Genomic DNA, 17,436 nt, shown 5'->3' with positions numbered 1-17,436 from the left:
TGAGATTTGAACTGCCAAATTGCAGGCAGCCAGCAGGCAGCAGAAGTAGCCTGCAGTACTCCACTCTAATCACTGTGCCACTGTGGCTCACTGTGATAAACATATTGGTTCAAGCAGAAGATAATCAAACAAATGCTGGAGAATAGATCGCTACCTTCTTGTTCCTACATATCTGTAGTAGGTTGGGAAGAGGAAGAGGGATGTGAAGTGGGTAAAATATTTGATATGTGAGCGAAAGGAAGGATGTGCTTGTGTTATGGCCCCCTTCTCCCTTTTTCTGTATAACAACAACCCTGTGAGACTGAGAAATAGTTACATGGAACTCTAAGCTGAAGATGGGACCTGAGCTTTTATAGTCCTAGTTGAACCTCTTAACCGCTACAGTACACCCTTTGGTGATTAACATCAATGTTTCCGCAATGAAACAACTGTATGAAGGCAGCTATGTGCAGCCATCTCCTGCCTAGATCTATTTACAATGTACCATTTTTTCTCCATCACGAGCTGGACTGTGGGGTGCCAAGCGAGGTGTAGAATGGCCACTGCTGGGGGGAGAAGGGCTGGCAAGAGTTGAACTGGTGACAGAGGGAGGAATGGAAGTGCCTGAACGGTAGCGCCCCAAGGATCCATCCAGACTGGCACTGGTTACTCGGCTCTCAATCTCCTCTGCTCGCTGTTCAGTGGATTCTTTCTCCTCTTGGATCAGTCTTGTATAGCCAGCAAAGAAAAAATATGGTAACTTGTGGGTGATCAGCGTAATGTGTTTTACCTTCTCTTCTAAAAATTACACTTGCACTATACGCTACCAGCATGAAATTAAATGGAGTGACTGTGTTTCGTTTACTCCATAATCCACTAGTTATTTGCCCTTGTGATGTAGAGCAATATACTATATAAAATAATTCTAAATAATAATTTTAAGTAATATTCGTAATAACATAAGATATCTTAAAATTGCTAAAGTTGAGAAACAGTTCTATATCCTATATATATAAACAAAGGATATTGCTTTTGATATTCCTCTAGCACAGGGCTGTCAAACTCCGGGCCCGTTGGCCAGATGCATCTTGCACTGGCCATGCCCACACCCGGTTTAGCAAAGGGGGGGGAGAGTCCCAATATGTCATGTGATGCCACCGTGATGACGTGAGTTTGACACCCCTGCTCTAGCACAATTAATACAGGGCTGGATGGAAAGAGACCCTCCTTTTAGTTGCAATGTAGGGTGCACATTATCATACCACCTAAAGGAAATGTATCATTTAAAAGCAAAAAGATTGGTCTGTTCAGGGACTAAATTGGTACTCTCTTGAGTACCGATAGAAGAGCATTGGGACATGGGCATTGGGACATGTGCTGAAAACCCAGGGCATTGTACTTAGGAAAAGCCTTAAAACTGTGAAATCGTTTCAAGATAAAACATAAGGCACAAAAACACCTTGGTCAAGCAAGCAGGAGTGCAGAGAATTATAATTCAGGAAAAAAAACGTTGCACATGCATGCTGCACATGCTATGTCTGGGCAGGACAACTCACTTGATCTCTTTGTTAATGGCTTCCAGCTGCTCTTGTAGCATGATGGCCAAGGTCTGTACATCAGCCTGTCCGCTGGGAGACAGCAGATCAGCTGAGCTGAAGAGAGGATCACGTTCATCCTCATCCGAACCATCCAGCCCACCCTCAAAGGAGCCTCCAGCTGCCTGCTGAGCCCTCTCCCACTCCTGAATAGGGGGGGAGGCCTGTGAAGAAAGAAAAACAGATGGTAAGAGAAAGTCTAATCCCACCTTTCTTATTTAGTTAATAGAAAGCAGGAACCAGAAACGGACACCCACAAGAATCAGGATGCTCACAATGTTAAGATCACCCTGAAGTCTCCCATCCCACCCAAAATTAAAAACCACAGTTCATGAGATTACATGAAATTGTACACTTCCACTCTAAACTGCTTTTAGAACATGATATTGAACCATAACTTTCTTTGTGTTATTCCATCTTTTGTACTACAGCAATACAGAGGAATGATTTTGACTTTACTTATGGCACATTTTCATGGACTTGAAAAATGCTATCATAGCCCTGCATACCATCTTCTCTCATTCCATTATTTCTCTATAAGGCCCAAAAGTTGGTTACCAGAACTGCATGCAGTATTTGAGACTGGACCTGATTGATGCAGATTGCAATAGGACTATTATTAGTGCCTCTGATTTAAAATGTAAATTTTTTTAATGCAGCCTAAAATTGTGTTTACCTTTTTTTGACAGTTGTGTCACAGTGCTGATTCACATTAAACTTGTGATCACTTATAACTCTAAGAAGGTCTTCATTGTACCTTGCATTCCTATTTCTTTCTCCTGTGCTTTTAGTTGCTTTTTCCCAAAGAGTAGAACTTTACATTTGTCTCGCCTCTCCTCTCCTCTCCTCTTCTCTCCTCTCCCCTCTTCTCCCTTTTATTTTATTTTTCAGTCCACCTTTCTAACATACAAAGAAAATTTTGAATTCAGCTTCTATTTTCTAACCTATACCCTATTTTACACCCTTTTGTATCATCTGCCAATTACTATGCATGATCCTAGTACAAGACCTTGTGAAATTTAGCAACATCACATGAGCTTAGACACTTTGGAAAAAACCTTAGAAAGACAAGTATATGTTGCTTGAAAAGGTTAACAATTCCTACTATACAGATATGAAAAACACTGATAAAGGCTACCCAGCTTCAGTAGATAGCAACATGCCCATAAGACAGCGGCCCACAACTTTTTGGGCACCAGGAAACAGTTCTATGGGGACAGATTTTCCCACAGACCAGAGGAGATGTAGTTTCCCATGCTGCCTGTATCTGGTGGATGGGGCTTTGCTTGTTTGCGCAGCCCAGGTTCTGGCATGCTGTGGCCCGGTACCAGTTCAGGAACTGGGGGTTGGAGACCACTTCCATAAGAGATATGATTACCCTCTTTCCAATTTCCAGTACTGTTTTACTACTCATTCCTCTAAAGTGACATCAGAAGATACTTACCAGGTGTATGTCCAGTGGCAGATGGAGTACACAAAAAAAGGAACAGAAACAAAATAAGAATGAGTACAACATGGAAAATGGAAAGCAAAACATTACAATTATTGCTATGCTCTGTGCACATTGTCCTATAAAAGCAACATCTACATTCTTAGATTTGATACTATCTTCTCTAGCTGTGCTACCTATTCAATGAAATCAATATCTTTTCCTCTGGAATCTATGTCCACTTCTAAACAACAGAGCCTATCACTTGACCATGGAAAGAAAGCTCAGTAATTCCATAACATTCTTCTTCATTTCCCTGTTTTAACAGCTTTAATTATTCCTTTTTCAGTTTAATATATTTCCTACATCATCAGTGCCCCATAAATCAGCTGTTATTGGCAATTAGGTATTCTCTACTTAGATAAGCAACATGAAACCCCAAATCAATATACTACACATATATGAAGGGTTTGATATTCTACAGGAAAATATTTAATGTTTGTATAATTATGGGTTATGGGAGATTGGATACCCATATATATTTCAATTTAATTACACTCCATATGGAAAAAAATAAATATTTTATTCCAGAGTATGATATGCAGCACAGCAATACAGCTAATATCCCCATACTGTGCAGTAGACTACCTGATTGATTTCTAGCTGGAAAGAGCATCTGGGAGCCCCCAAATACATTTTTACCTCCATGATGGAACAAAAGTTATATATTCAATGTTCCAAAAGTATAAGAAATCCTTATGTGTCTAAAATGCAGAAAAGACATGCAGATTCCTGAGATGCCTCCAAAAAGAGCCCTTCCTTATTCTTCATCCAGCATCTTCCCATATCCTATTGCAGTGAGTGTACTCGACCTAGACATTAGTTGTACAAATCTCAATGAAATAAATGACAAAACAATTACTTCTCAAGTCCCACTGATTTCATTGGGCATTAAATGCAACTGACAGAATAAATATAAGAGAGGAGGGTTGAAGCAGATTTAATTCCCAGCCCTGCTGAACCATTCCTTTCGTCATTTCAATGCTTTCCAGATGCTGCTGGGGGCTTATAGGGGTTTTATTGCAATACATCTAAAGGGGATATCTGTTTTAGAGTCATGAACTGGCAGAAGGCAATGCGGAAATTTTCTAAAAAAAAGTTGGATTGCTAAAAATTCAGAATGACTGTGGCCAAGAATTGTAGGGAAGAGAGTTGTTGAAATATTCTAGCAGGAACTGCAATAAAAGATGTTCTCTGACACATGGATTCTGCTGTAGTGTGAGCCATAATTGTCAGCTATCCATTTCCAAATTAGCAGGAATGTGATGATCTGGTAAATCTAGAATCTTAAATGTTTCATTTGCAACTTATGTATTTTCAGGTATGGCACAGAAACATCCTTTGCAAAGCACCTTTAGGTTACAGGCCAAATAAAATGCCTCTTCTCAGTTTCCACTTTGAATGGATAATGAAGACCAGAATATACCATGGCCAAGTCTTACAGAAGACAATTACTTCATTCGCAATAGTGGAAAATATCTGTAGCTCAGGTGTAGGATGAGGGTGAGAATTTGTTCTCTGAGTTTGTGGGTTGGTTTCCAAACATTTCATTGCCAGGATAGGTAGGATCCCTTAAACTCCGCTAAGGTGTTACCTAGCCCGGTAATGAAATATTCAGAAACCAACTCACAAATTACTTCATATTATTAGGAACTTTGATATGGGATCTAATGAGCTTAGCTTCTACTTGCTTCAGTGTATAGAATAGCTAACATCCATATTTAGACAAATCATGAGAGGAAGTTAATTTGACAGTCGAAATAAGCTTTTTTAGTGAAAATTTACACTTACAAAAGTTCATTTAGTGACCATGTGAAGTTACAATAGCACTGAAAAAAGTGACTGTTGCATCATCCACATGGTCACGTGATCAAAATTCAGATACTTGGCAACTGATTTAAATTTATGACAGTTGCTGTGTCCTGGATCATATGATCCCCTTTTGTGACCTTTTGTCAAGCAAAGTCAATGGGGAAGCCGGATTCACTTAACAACCATGTTACTAACTTAACAAGTGCAATGATTTATTTTACGGAGGAAAAGTCATAAAATGGGGCAAAATTTGCTTAACTGACTGACTGAGCAACAGAAATTTGGGTTCAGCAATAGTTGTAAACTGAGGACTACCTACATTGTTAATCAGAAATGTTGGAATAACTATTCTCAAATTTTTCAGCACATGCAGAGGCTGGAAACTTATGTAAAGTAATCACATTTGGAGGAATTCAGGCTAGGGAAAGCTACTCTGAGCAAACATCTCACAAATACCATCTCAAAACTTCCTGATGACCCCTTTCATTTTGGTTCAGTTTTTTTCATAAACATATCCATTTGTCAGCAGACAATCCATACCTTGGTAGCCTCATCCTTGACAGTCCAGCGCCCCTTCTTTGAACGTCTTGCCACACCAGCACTGCTGTAATGGTCCACGTGGGCCCCTACCGGCAGCGTGGGTGCTTGGAAATAACGCAACTCCAGCACGCTACCTGGCAGAGACCTCCGTGGAACAGGGAAAAAGAACTGTGAGCAAGAATAATCAGGGAGGAAGAAGAAAAGATCTATTCCATTCAGGTTCTAGAGCTCCCCTTTTAATCAAAACTTCAGCCCTTTTTCTACACATGGTTCCACCAACAAACACTAGTCCTATTCTTCAAGAAGTCTAAAATGTTGTAATCGTGGCACAGAATATCATTAAAATATAGGTATGAGAGGAAGTGCAAAGGAGTAAGCCAAACATATTACAAAAGGCATTTTTACAGTAGATATAGAACATTTTTTCTAGCTTTAACTAACAATAATACTAAAATAATTGGCTGGATTTGCAACACTAAATATTAGTTTAGAATAGACTGAGAATTAGTGGTTCGGCATGTTGTGGGAACCCAGCAATTAACTAGCAGGGCTTGAGAACTTGGATATTGACAATGAGCACTGGTTGTTTTCTGAAAGCATGAAGCCTCCTTACCGAGAATAGGTAGAGACTGGGCGTCCACGTAATTGGTCTATCTCCATTTGCATCCTCTCAATCTCAGCCAATAGTTGCTCCTGCAGGTCATGGTCAAAGGAGGAGATCAGTTTTGGAAAGCAAGCTAGCTGACCTTCCATTATACCCTTTAAATAACTTGAAAACTTTCCTTATTATTAACCCAGCCTCATACTCCATGTTTCTCTCCAATTTTAATCTTAGAGATTCCCAACACACACACACACACACACTTCAATTATCACCTTGTTTGCCAGTAGCTCATCCTGTACTTTCTTCATGTTGGCAATTTCCTCACTTAGTGTATTCTTAATGGGGATAAAATGAGAGAAACAAAAGAATTTAATGAGAGTAAACATATTGTAATTTTTTTACATGTAACTCAACATACCTTCCTCTCTACAGATGCAATACATTTTCTCTGTTCGTCAAGATGGAACCAATCTGTGTTACAGCAGGTTATGAAATGAAGGATAATTTCAGATATTTTCTACCGGTATTTAAGCTTTTGCTTTATGACCATTTCTGCCTCTTCTTCTGTCACAAATACCCACCCATCAATCAAATCCCACCTAAGATTAGAATTCTCAATTGACAATCAATGGTCTCTAAGCAGCCTCACTTGCTGGTTCTCAAAACATTAGACTTCTGGGGCTCTTTTTATTCAAGAACTTGGATGATCAGTTTCTTTAGCAGCTAGAATAATGGCTATCATCTTTATGACTAAACAAAACAAAAACCATCCATAATGGCCACTAAGAGATTTTGTTTTGTTTTGCTTCAAACAACAGTTACTATGCTTTTACCTATAATACCTAAGCTCCAAAATATCCAGTACATTTTATTTTAGAAAAATAAAGATTGTGGTTACTATTTTGTGTTTCAAGGTATGATATTCCTGACCTCTAGCAGTTCCTTCAATTGGATTCTCACTCAGCTGATTTATAGATAGCTGATTCCCACGTTACAAATCTAATTCATGCCTACAGAAAAATGTACCTTCTCTTCCAGTGCCCCCATTCTTTCTTTCAGATGCAACTGGAGACGTTCATTGGATTCAGATAGTAGCTTATCTACTGTTTCTGAGAGGCGCTTGTTATGTTCGTCATTCATTTTCTCCCTTTGGCGTGCCTATTTTTTTTAAAGAGAGAGAACAAAAGTAAAAGGATTGTCTGGAGGTCATTCCTCCATTCTACTATCTTACCCTCTTGTCTATAATCAACGGTTCCAGTTTCATAACACCCAGGATCCCTTTTTTCCATATACATTTCAGTTATATTCCCCTTGCACATGAAATAGAACACCGGAAGCTGTTTTGTACCAAGAAAGACCATTTGTCCATCCAGCATATTATTGTCAATACTGACTGGGAACAGTTCTCCAGGATTTGTAGCAATATCCATTGTTTTCAATCAGACATGAGATTAAATTGGAACATTTTTCATACAAGGCATGTGCACTGAACCATAGCTCATCAGCAATAGTCTGGCGCTTCCAATATCCACGTAATTCTACCAAGTTTTTTACTCATGCCCTCACCCGCTGGAGCTCCTGATTCTTCTCTTCCAGCTGGGCTTCAAGTTGACGCAAACGCTCTTCAAAATTGCCATGCCTCTCCTCTGCCTAGATAAAGAAGTGAATGAGAGAATTCAGCCATATTTTGTTTCTCTTAAAACTCAAAATCCTCCCACTTATCCAATTCCCACTTGTTTTCAAACACCAACAATCAGTCTTCCATTGGCCATTCCCTCCCTACATATCTTGATGGTATATTCAATCTCTTTCTTGTTTTGCACATTACCTTGTTAAGGGCAGCTACTCGCTGTGCCAACTGGGCCTCTATCTCAGGTAAAGTCTCAGCCTTCTGAAGAGTCTGCTGAAGTTTCTGCTTGGCATCTTCCAGCCAGTCTTGTAGCTGCCTATTTTTTTCTTCACTCTACGCAGATAAATAAATACATTTAAGGGGTTGTCAAGAAACAAAACCTTGCAAGGTGAATGATCATATAAGTAACTGAGTATTACCCACTAGCAATATGCATGGAGAAGCAGGGAGGAAAATGGGCAACTACCAACTTATCTGCAGGATATGCAGAATATGCACATTAAGGTCAACCAGACATTAACAAGGGGATACTGGAGCCAATAATAGTAATAAATAGAATGATGAAAAGGCAAAAGAAGGAACTCACTTGTCTGTAGAGGGATTCCTTACTGGCCAACTCATTTTCCAGTTTGTCATTGACATCATGAAGGGATGTTGCCTCCCGCTGAGCACTTAAATAACGTTTTTCTAGTGTGGTAATTCGTTCCTCCATATCTTCTCGTTGAGCTAATGCCTGTTACCCATACCACATGAGAGAAGGAAAGGATAAGAGCCTTGGTGGCACAATGGCTAAAATGCAGCATTGCAGGCTAATTCTGCTGACTGCCGATTGCCAGCAGTTCAATTCACATCAACTCAAGGTCTTCCATCATTCCAAGTTCAGTAAAATGAGGACCATTTGGGGCAATAAACTGTAAGCTCCTTAGATAGGGCTGCAAAGCACTATGAAGCAGTATATAAATCTAAGTGCTATTGCTCTTAAAAATGGCAGGAGGCGAATAGAGTTATACTCTCTCCAATTGCCTGGAAATATAATAAACCTCTGCCCAGATTCTCCACTTATTAATTATGAATGAAATTAAGATTATATTTTGTACATTTAGATTATATTCTTACATATTCTATTACTTTTCAGTTAATTTACCTATTACATGCAAAAACTATACATTTCATGACATGAAGCCACTTAGCATACAGTTAGTCCTCAATTAGATCAATAAAACAAAACAAACAATTTATGACCACAAATGCAATAAGAATTTCCATTGCTAAGTGAGGTGGTGGTTAAGTGAATTATACTCAATTTGATGACCTTTTTGCCAGAGTTATTAAGCAAATCACTGCAGTTGTTAAGTAACTCATGAGATCATTAAGTAAATTTTGATCATTTTTACAATGTTTTCTTTGCTTTCTCTAAAACTCTACGAGATTCCACCTATATACTACTAAACCTCTTGTGTCTGTAACCATTAACTGGGTGAAAAGGTCCACCATGGGCCGAAATGTTTTTAATCAGAGTACTTCAAATGGGCTAATTTATGAAGCGTCAAAGATCCAGAATCTGTGACTCCATGCTATTAAAATTCGTCAAATTTTATAAAATGTTTTACGACATAAAAATTATCATAATGTATTTTGTGATGTAATACAAAATGTCATAAAGCATTTCCTGTAACCCACTACTAAATGTTTGACTGTGCTATATAGTTTAGTATGGGATATTTCAAGGGGAATATGCTTCTGAATTTTAAAGAATTTTTCCAGTGCATTAGAGCTCTGCTATTGTTGAAGGCATTGAGGAATCTCTGATTCCTCACTTCCCAATGGGTCATGGGTTCTACGAGCTTGCGGACTTGAATTGGAGCTCATCTTCAGGGAATTTCTCTCCAGTACGAATCCAAAAGCTTGGAAGACAAAATGTCTGGTCCTAGTGACTGACCCAGATTGGATTCTGCAACATTATCTTAGAACACATATATTGGCCTTCATTCATGGGGTTGTCTAGTATTTTACATATAGATGCCACTTAGCTTCATATATAGCCTTACATTATTGGCTATTACTAATCCCGTCTGAAAAACTCCTGATTACTATATTGGCCTTCTCCATTTTCATAACCTGTTATGCTGTAGGAATCCACAAGTTGAATAACATGTTTCTCTGAAAAACTCTCTCCAAATGATTCCCATCTTCTGAATTTCATAAGCTGGGACATTTGAGTATTTATTTGCTTCAGACCTGCCTATCTTAGTGCCCTCTTGATAGGTTTAGATTGCCATTCCCAAAGGTCTTACTCATATTAACTGGAAAGATGCACTTTCCAACATACCCATAAGAGGTCAAATTAAACACTTGATCTAGATAAGAGGTAATCTGCCATAAAGTATAATGGAATACCAATTATTGCCTTTTACCTCCTTGAGATCTCTTTGTAACTTGGCATTAATTTCTTCAGACTTAATAACATCTCGTTGGGCTGTGGCTAACTCTTCCTCCAGCTCTGCCATCTGCCGACAGAGCATGGTAAGTCTTTCTTTCAACTGGGATAGTTCTCCTCTCTGGCGCTCCAAAACCTCTTCTAGCTCAGATTCCCGACCTCCACGCCCCAAATCAAGAGCCCCAGATCCATTGGCCTAAAGAAAAAAGCAAGTAAGAAGAGATTTATGTATTATAAGTTAATCCTGCTTGATATGAATATTTCCCTCCTCCCACCACTATTCATGTTCACTGCATAAATGAGACCTATAAATAACGTATAGTGATCATGCTCTGTATGCAAAAACAAATTAAAAAATACCTTAGCTTAAATCAGTGATATTTCTGGGGAGGCAGAGGGAATTTTTTTAAAAAAAAACCTCATTTATATGATTAGATTGGTGTCAGAAGAAACAGCACTGCCACATTATCTACACACAGTCACATGTTAAGCTCACATCTTATAATCTCCTTTTGACTTTCCCACATGAAGCACACTAAAAACCAAGATGCCTTAAAGCTAAGAGTAATCCCCAAGGTGTCTTCGCAATTCCTGGAGCCCTAATGATTCACTATTAGTGAAACATGATGTTAGGAGGAAGTAAGGGTGCATAAAGAGCAAGAAGAAACTTAAATAAAAAAAATGTCCAGAGCAATTAGGGACATTAAAAAAATATATCTCACAATTGCTATATAAGAAGTTTTCATAACCCAATAAAAATTAAAAATGTCTCCATAGAAGGGCTCAATGAATATGCATGCTTCATCTAACCAGCTTTTAATAGAATAACAGAGTTGGGAAGGGATCTTGGAGATCTTCAAGTCCAACCCTCTGCTCAGGCCCTAAACTATTTCAGCAGGAAGCCCTATACCATTTCACCATTCTTTCTACTATCATTTTCTATTTCCTCTCAAATTTGCCTTCTAGATCCACTTACACATAATTGGGCATCTCCTTCCTTGCTGGAATCATCTAGGCCAGATCGACGTCGGGCAAGTTGCTCTCGAAGGGAAAGAGACTGCAGATTGGAAAGAGGTAATGAGATTTTTAAAAAGTGAGATATGTAGAATTACATACAATTAATTTTAATGAATAAGAAATAGATGACAACCAGGACAATCTTTCAGCAACAGTGAAGATTCTTTTAGCATGGATAATATATTGCCAACACTACATACTGATTACTAACCATACGTTCCAGCATAAAATGTTATGTCTACACTGTTTCATTATCAGGAGTTTTCATCTAGATTCTCTAACTACATTCATCATAGGAACATGTCAAGATTTTATGTAACCGTGATTTGTTCAAGAAGTCAATGTGGTCAGTTCCCACAAAATAATAAACAAGTGTCTTCTGGTACCCATGATATCAGTATCAGGCTTTGTAATAGTACCATAACCCAATACCTTATGAAATCTTCCTGAAAGTTGCAGTATAACTACTTTAAAACAATTCTCAGAGTTGGTCTACAAGAATATCAAGTTCAATATGTAGTGGAAATCAAAAGCTCCTAAGAGATCAAGCAGGATCAGTGAAGTTGCATTCCTTCTGTCTTTTTTCTGTAAAGGATTATCTACCTATCTATCTCAAAACTGAAGAACTGAACTGAAAAAGGCCAACACAATTGGTGTCCTCCAAAAATATCTGCAGCTGCACAAATTCCAATCTCTCAAGCATCTTGCTCAAAAAGGCTATTTGTGACTGAACAGTTGTTACCTAAAATATGAATATCCAAAGAAGGTGGACGCTTTTGGAATGGGCAGATGATTGCCTCCAACAGTCCCACTCTATCATACAAAGATGCAGTCACTCTTTCCTTCAGTTCTTCCAAATAAGCCAAGATAAGCAATTATCAAGAGCTCATGTAGAAGGCTAAACAATGATACATCTTGTCCTTGTTCCCAAGTCTCAAATTCCATGTGAATGTTAGATTTTCAAGAAAAGACCATGCATCAGGAAGCATGGCAAAATGTGACCATATTCATCAGATGATGATGTGGCCATGACAAAGGATAACTATAACTCAACATGCTAATATCCAGGGTGCTTCTTTCTCAAGGAGAGATAAAACCCATGTCACAGTGTACTTTATTTTATGTCTTAAGTCTAATAACAGTTTGAGATAGACTCAGATAGAAATTGTCACTGAGATCATTAAACTTTGAGCTAATCTTATGCAAAGTACCTTAGGGTGATTGATAAAATCCTCTAAGCTACTGCCCTGGAGTTTTCCAACTTCATATTTGAGACTACTTCAAATGAAGCTGAAGCACAAAAGGATGGTGACTTACCAACAGGACCCTTAGCCTGTCTCCTTAACCAAGTGTTGGGTAAAAGGTCTTAGAATCCTTCCCAGATTGGGGAGTTTTTCTAAGAAGCAAGATAGCAATCTCTTGGCCCATAACGCCTTCCCTGCTCTTAGCACTCACAATCTGGATAGATGCTGCACTGAGAATTCAAAGAATCATAGCTGAATCACCTCTACAACTCTTTTTCTGCTACCCAAATTTCAACAAAGTATATCAGTTTAGCTTCTGAATAGGTTTCAATAAGATTCTAAGCTAAACCCAAACCACTTTATAGCTTAGTGCAGGGATGTCAAACTTGAATATCTTGAGGGCCACATCAGGGTTGTGTTTGACCTTAAAGGCCAGGATGGACATGGCTAGTTCGACATCACTCGTGTCAGGGTGCCTGTGGTGGCCCGAACATTCTGCCAGCAAAAATGGGCTCCTGAGCTCCGTTTTTGGCTGCGACAGCCTCCTGCAACCCTCTGCCAGCAAAAATAGAGCTTGTGAGTATAGCCTGTGGCCCTCACAAGTTCTGTTTTTGGCTGTGATGGCCTCCTGCAAAGGTCTGCCAGTGAAAACAGAGCTAAGGTTGGTAACCCTCTGAGCTCCATTTTCACTGGCAGAGGCATTGCAGACTGGTTCTTCGCTGTTTGCAGGGTGGCCCCGCTGACCAGATCTAAGCACCCTGCATGCCAGATCTGGGGCTTGGGCCTTTGACACCACTAGCTTAGTGCAAGAAATGAACTGTCCTCTAAAGTCTATAAACTGTATTTCACGTTAACTACTTGAATTATGGCTTTAGAGATGAGATAGGTCAATATTTTTGAGATAATGCAGATGTAAATATAAAAGTAAAGATCCGGCTATCAGATACTCTGTAGAAGTTGACTGGAATAAATAAACATCTTTAATAGCCAATGATATTTTTTAAACAAACCATCTCAGCCCCACAAGCCGACATAGAAAAGCAAGTTCAAACAATAAACACCTGGACATGAGTATTAAATTTGGACCTCTGGAAACACTCTGAAAATATATTAAATAATTTGTTTTCAAGTAATAAGCCTCTGGCAACAGCCCAATTTACATTTATGTGTTATCTTGCCTTCCATTATATTCACAACAAAATCTCCAAAGAAAAAAATCTCTTGTGTAATCACTGATTTTTCATGTGAAATCATTGGTTTCTCATGTGAAATCACTGATATTCAAAGACTCGCCAGATTACATTTGTGTGACAAAGTATTTCTGTAGTACTCTTTAGGTGCCCATAATATCCCTAAAGATAGAAAGAAGACCTCTTTCTTACCTCTTGATTAGATATTTCCAGCTCCTCCTCTAATACTGCAACACGCTCTAATGCCACTCGCAGCCGTTCTCGAACCTGCCATGAATCAGACAGTTACAATTAGTGAAGTAATAAAGGAATAGCTGGACTTCCAGATGAGAAAATGGTGAACTAGATGTCTCTGAAACACCAGAGATGCCACTGTGGTGGCAACTTATGGACTGGCTTAATCCAACAGAACCTCTCTGAACAAGAAAAGGGCAAGAAATTACCCTCTTGGGTGCCACATAATTGCTTTCGCAAGATCACAGGCAGCATTCATCCTGCAGGTCTGAGCACTGAGAGACAAGGAAAGCCATTAAACTCTGGTGCAGCCTTTTTAAGGATACTGGGTTTGTCTAACCTCACTTTTGGATTTACAAGAGATCTTCCAAGCAAAAAGTTTGAAAATCTATATGGTGAATATAACTTAACCTAATTATACTTCATCCCAAAAAAGAAGAATTAATGAACAGTTTAAACAGTTTAGACTATAACAAATAAATCAAATAGTTAAATAAAAATGTAATTTAAGGAGGTTTTAGCAATAGCAGTTAAACTTATATACCGCTTCATGGTGCTGTACATCTCTCTCTAAGCGGTTTACAGAGTCAGCATATTGCCCCCAACAATCTGGGTCCTCATTTTACTGACCTCAGAAGAATGGAAGACTGAATCAACCTTGAGCCTGATGAGATTCGAACTGCCAAATTGCAGGCAGCCAGCAGGCAGCAGAAGTAGCCTGCAGTACTGCATTCTAAACACTGAGCCATTGTGGCTCAGTTTAAATGAATTAAGGGACTACATAAAAATGGAATCCAAATAGTCCTCAATTTATGATCACAATTGAGACCAAAATTTATATTGTTATATAAGCAACAGTTGTTATGACTTTTAACCCATTTTACAACTTTTTTTGCCACAGTTGTTACGTTAATCATTGCAGTTGTTAAATTAATAACATGATTGTTAAGTGAATCTGGCTTCCCAAATGTCTTTGTTTGTCAGAAGTTTGCAAAAGGTAATCACATGACTTCAGGACACTGAAACCTTCATAAACCTGAGTTAGTTACCAAGTGTCCAAATTTTGATTACATGACCATGGGAATGCTGCAATGGTCATAAGTGTGAAAAATATTCATTATTTTTTTCAGTGATATTGTAACTCTGAATAGTCATTAAATGAATGATTGTAAATCGAAGACTATCTGTATTAGGATTTTTGTTAAGTTTTTTCAAAAACTGAGTACACAAAAAATATTTTTGTGAGAACATGAGATGTTTTATCAATTATGAAAGAGATCATTGGCAGAAAGTTGAAAGTAGGATCAAAGAAGCATGAGGTTTTATGAATACAGAAATCGGCACTTTTGGGGACTAAAATTCCAAGCAGGAAAAAGGAAAAGTGAAATTTACAAAATGACAAAAGTATGACGCTTGAGACATTTCAAGTGATTTTTAAAGACCTGCAAAAGAAACTACACTGAGAGCAAAACAGATGATAATCAGAGTGGAATTAAAAATTATAAAGAAAAAAATGGAAAATGATCTGTGCAAGGACTTATTGCTGGATGTTTTAAAAAAAGGTTTCTAAAGCCTTGAAGAGGAAGAAAAGCTTGAATGGAGATTGCCACAATAGCAACTTGATGAATTAAAGATTAAGATTGTTAGAACAGAATATAAAATTGACTTGATCAGGGTTAAAATGAGAATTATTTCTATAAAACTCTGGAAACCCTATGTGGATTTTTATCAACATTTGGATATGAACTATAATGATTTTTAGATTTATGAATGGGTAAGGTGGGATTTGGGAAGAAGGGAATTATGTATGTAACCTCATAGGAGGTGGAGAAATATTAATTTGCTTGTACTTGTTGCAAGGAAGACTGGGAATCACTTCTTTCCATATATTTTTTTCAATCACTTTTCTTCCTCTCCTGTTTTTTTTCCCTTCATTTTCTTTCACATTTTGAATTTACATTTCTTTCTACTCCTTTCTTTCTGATTTCAGTTGATATTATCCTTCAGTACTATAAAACTTTTAATAAGCATTTTTTTTAAAAAAATTAAACAATGTATCCTATATTTGACTGTCTCTGCCTTGTGCCTTGTGCCTCTGCTTGATTCTTCAGTCAATTCAGTTTGGCATCTTGAGAACAATTCTTATTGAGAACAATAAAAAATAATTTATCCCGTAAATGCTGCTTCACATAGTGAGGGCTTCTACATGAATTTTAGCCACTTTTGCTGATGATGAAGGAAATGTTTAAGACAGTATAGGTAGAGCTCCCTGTCTCCAAAACCCAGGCACTCCCAGTTCCCCCAGTCAATAATGTTTTCACCTTCTCATCCAGAGCTTTGTGATGTTCAAAGAGTGACTTGAGAGCCTTCAGCACCTCCACCTCACTGGAGACTCCAGCTGGGGACTGAGCTTGACGTTTCACTACAGTCATGCGAAGGGAACGCTCATGTCGTGATACTAGACATTCTAGATGTTCCAGCAGCAGCTAAGGAAAAGCAGACAGATGAAGAAGATGAAAGAATGGGGAAGATACAATTCTGTCATAGTGGATTCACTCAGAGTCAGAGGAAGGAACCTACAACAAGCAGTCAGCTCCAGAGCCAGCTCCTGAAGTGCTGACAGAGAGAAACAACCAGCTCCACTTGCAGCAGTCAGATTGCTGTTTGAGAAGGCAAAGGAAGTGGGCCAACCTCCGCAGACAAACTGCCATTGCACTCAGATGATGAGGGTACAGAATTACTGCCCCCCACCCAAAAAAGACCTTAGCAGGCTGCAAAGAGAGAAGAGCAAAGGTGTGCTGCAAGACTGCTCGCAAAGAAAGAGTCTCCACCCCACTCCGATTGCTTCAATTACTGCAAAAGAACAAGTTTTCCATTGACAACTACTACCTATTAACTCCCACTCTGTGCACCTTGACTCATGAATCTCCCAATCCTGACATTGAATCTGGCCAGCTGACAACTCTGCTACAAGCTCTGACCTCAGATTCCACTTGACTATTCTCCTGATTTGGAACTCTTGTTCAACTTTGGGGAGAATTTCTCTCTATAGTGCAAGCACATGTTTGCAAGCCTCATTTAGTAAAGAACAAAACTACCCCTTCATGTATTTGTGCCCTGATAGGACAGTCACTGGAAGGATAGCAAATGCCAAAATCATCAGAGTTGCAGGACTCTGCACAAACGTTCATTTGTTTTGCAATCTTTCCTCTTTTCAAACATCCATTTCCATAGGTAGATAAATTAGGGCCAAGATGGTGCCATTTTCCAACAGCAAGGACAGAAAGACAGTTTTGCTTTCAGATACAGATGGAAGCTCCACTGGAGTGGGGGGGGCAGCTTTTGGTAGCAGAAGGAGCTAAGTTCTACTCTAATGGGAGACTAGGAATAGGGAGCAAATAAGAAGAGAACTTCTTAATGAAAAATTTAAAAATAGACAAATTGAATGTACAACTATTAAGTAAAATAAATAATAGACATTAAAAATTACAAAATCTCCTTTTGCTTGTACACACATCTGCATCAAAATTATTTTTGTATAGCATTTTACCAGTGCATATACATAGTTATATATAATAAAATAACATAATGAGAAAGGAAAATTGACTGTGTACAAGGCTTTAGTCCAGTTATTTAGAGTGGTATCTAGGATCATATACTGTATA

The 17,436-nt window shown here is 38.5% G+C and overlaps 1 protein-coding gene across 7 annotated transcripts in view; it reads right to left on the bottom strand.

The window, feature by feature from the left end:
- The window catches only part of PPFIA3 (PPFI scaffold protein A3), a 65,382-nt gene that overhangs the window by 24,881 nt on the left and 23,065 nt on the right, over window positions 1–17,436 (bottom strand). For 5 of the 7 annotated variants that reach the window (XM_087713671.1, XM_014065529.2, XM_014065544.2 and 2 more), the window contains exons 4-16: window positions 16,093–16,257; window positions 13,730–13,804; window positions 11,063–11,143; window positions 10,064–10,282; window positions 8,236–8,382; window positions 7,848–7,982; window positions 7,586–7,669; window positions 7,046–7,177; window positions 6,292–6,354; window positions 6,029–6,108; window positions 5,416–5,560; window positions 1,536–1,720; window positions 485–707 (exon numbers count right to left, since the gene is read on the bottom strand). In XM_087713671.1, the coding sequence (XP_087569797.1) occupies window positions 485–707; window positions 1,536–1,720; window positions 5,416–5,560; window positions 6,029–6,108; window positions 6,292–6,354; window positions 7,046–7,177; window positions 7,586–7,669; window positions 7,848–7,982; window positions 8,236–8,382; window positions 10,064–10,282; window positions 11,063–11,143; window positions 13,730–13,804; window positions 16,093–16,257 (1,734 nt within the window). The remainder of the gene's footprint in view (window positions 1–484; window positions 708–1,535; window positions 1,721–5,415; window positions 5,561–6,028; window positions 6,109–6,291; window positions 6,355–7,045; window positions 7,178–7,585; window positions 7,670–7,847; window positions 7,983–8,235; window positions 8,383–10,063; window positions 10,283–11,062; window positions 11,144–13,729; window positions 13,805–16,092; window positions 16,258–17,436) is intronic. The other 2 variants (XM_014065552.2, XM_014065559.2) reach the window with 2 other exon arrangements.

The sequence above is a fragment of the Thamnophis sirtalis genome, unplaced genomic scaffold (assembly GCF_051295495.1).
Source record: "Thamnophis sirtalis isolate CommonGarterSnake01/CBP01778 unplaced genomic scaffold, rThaSir2_p1.2 scaffold_4, whole genome shotgun sequence".
NCBI lineage: Eukaryota > Metazoa > Chordata > Lepidosauria > Squamata > Natricidae > Thamnophis > Thamnophis sirtalis.
This window is presented reverse-complemented; position numbering and strand designations above follow the sequence as displayed.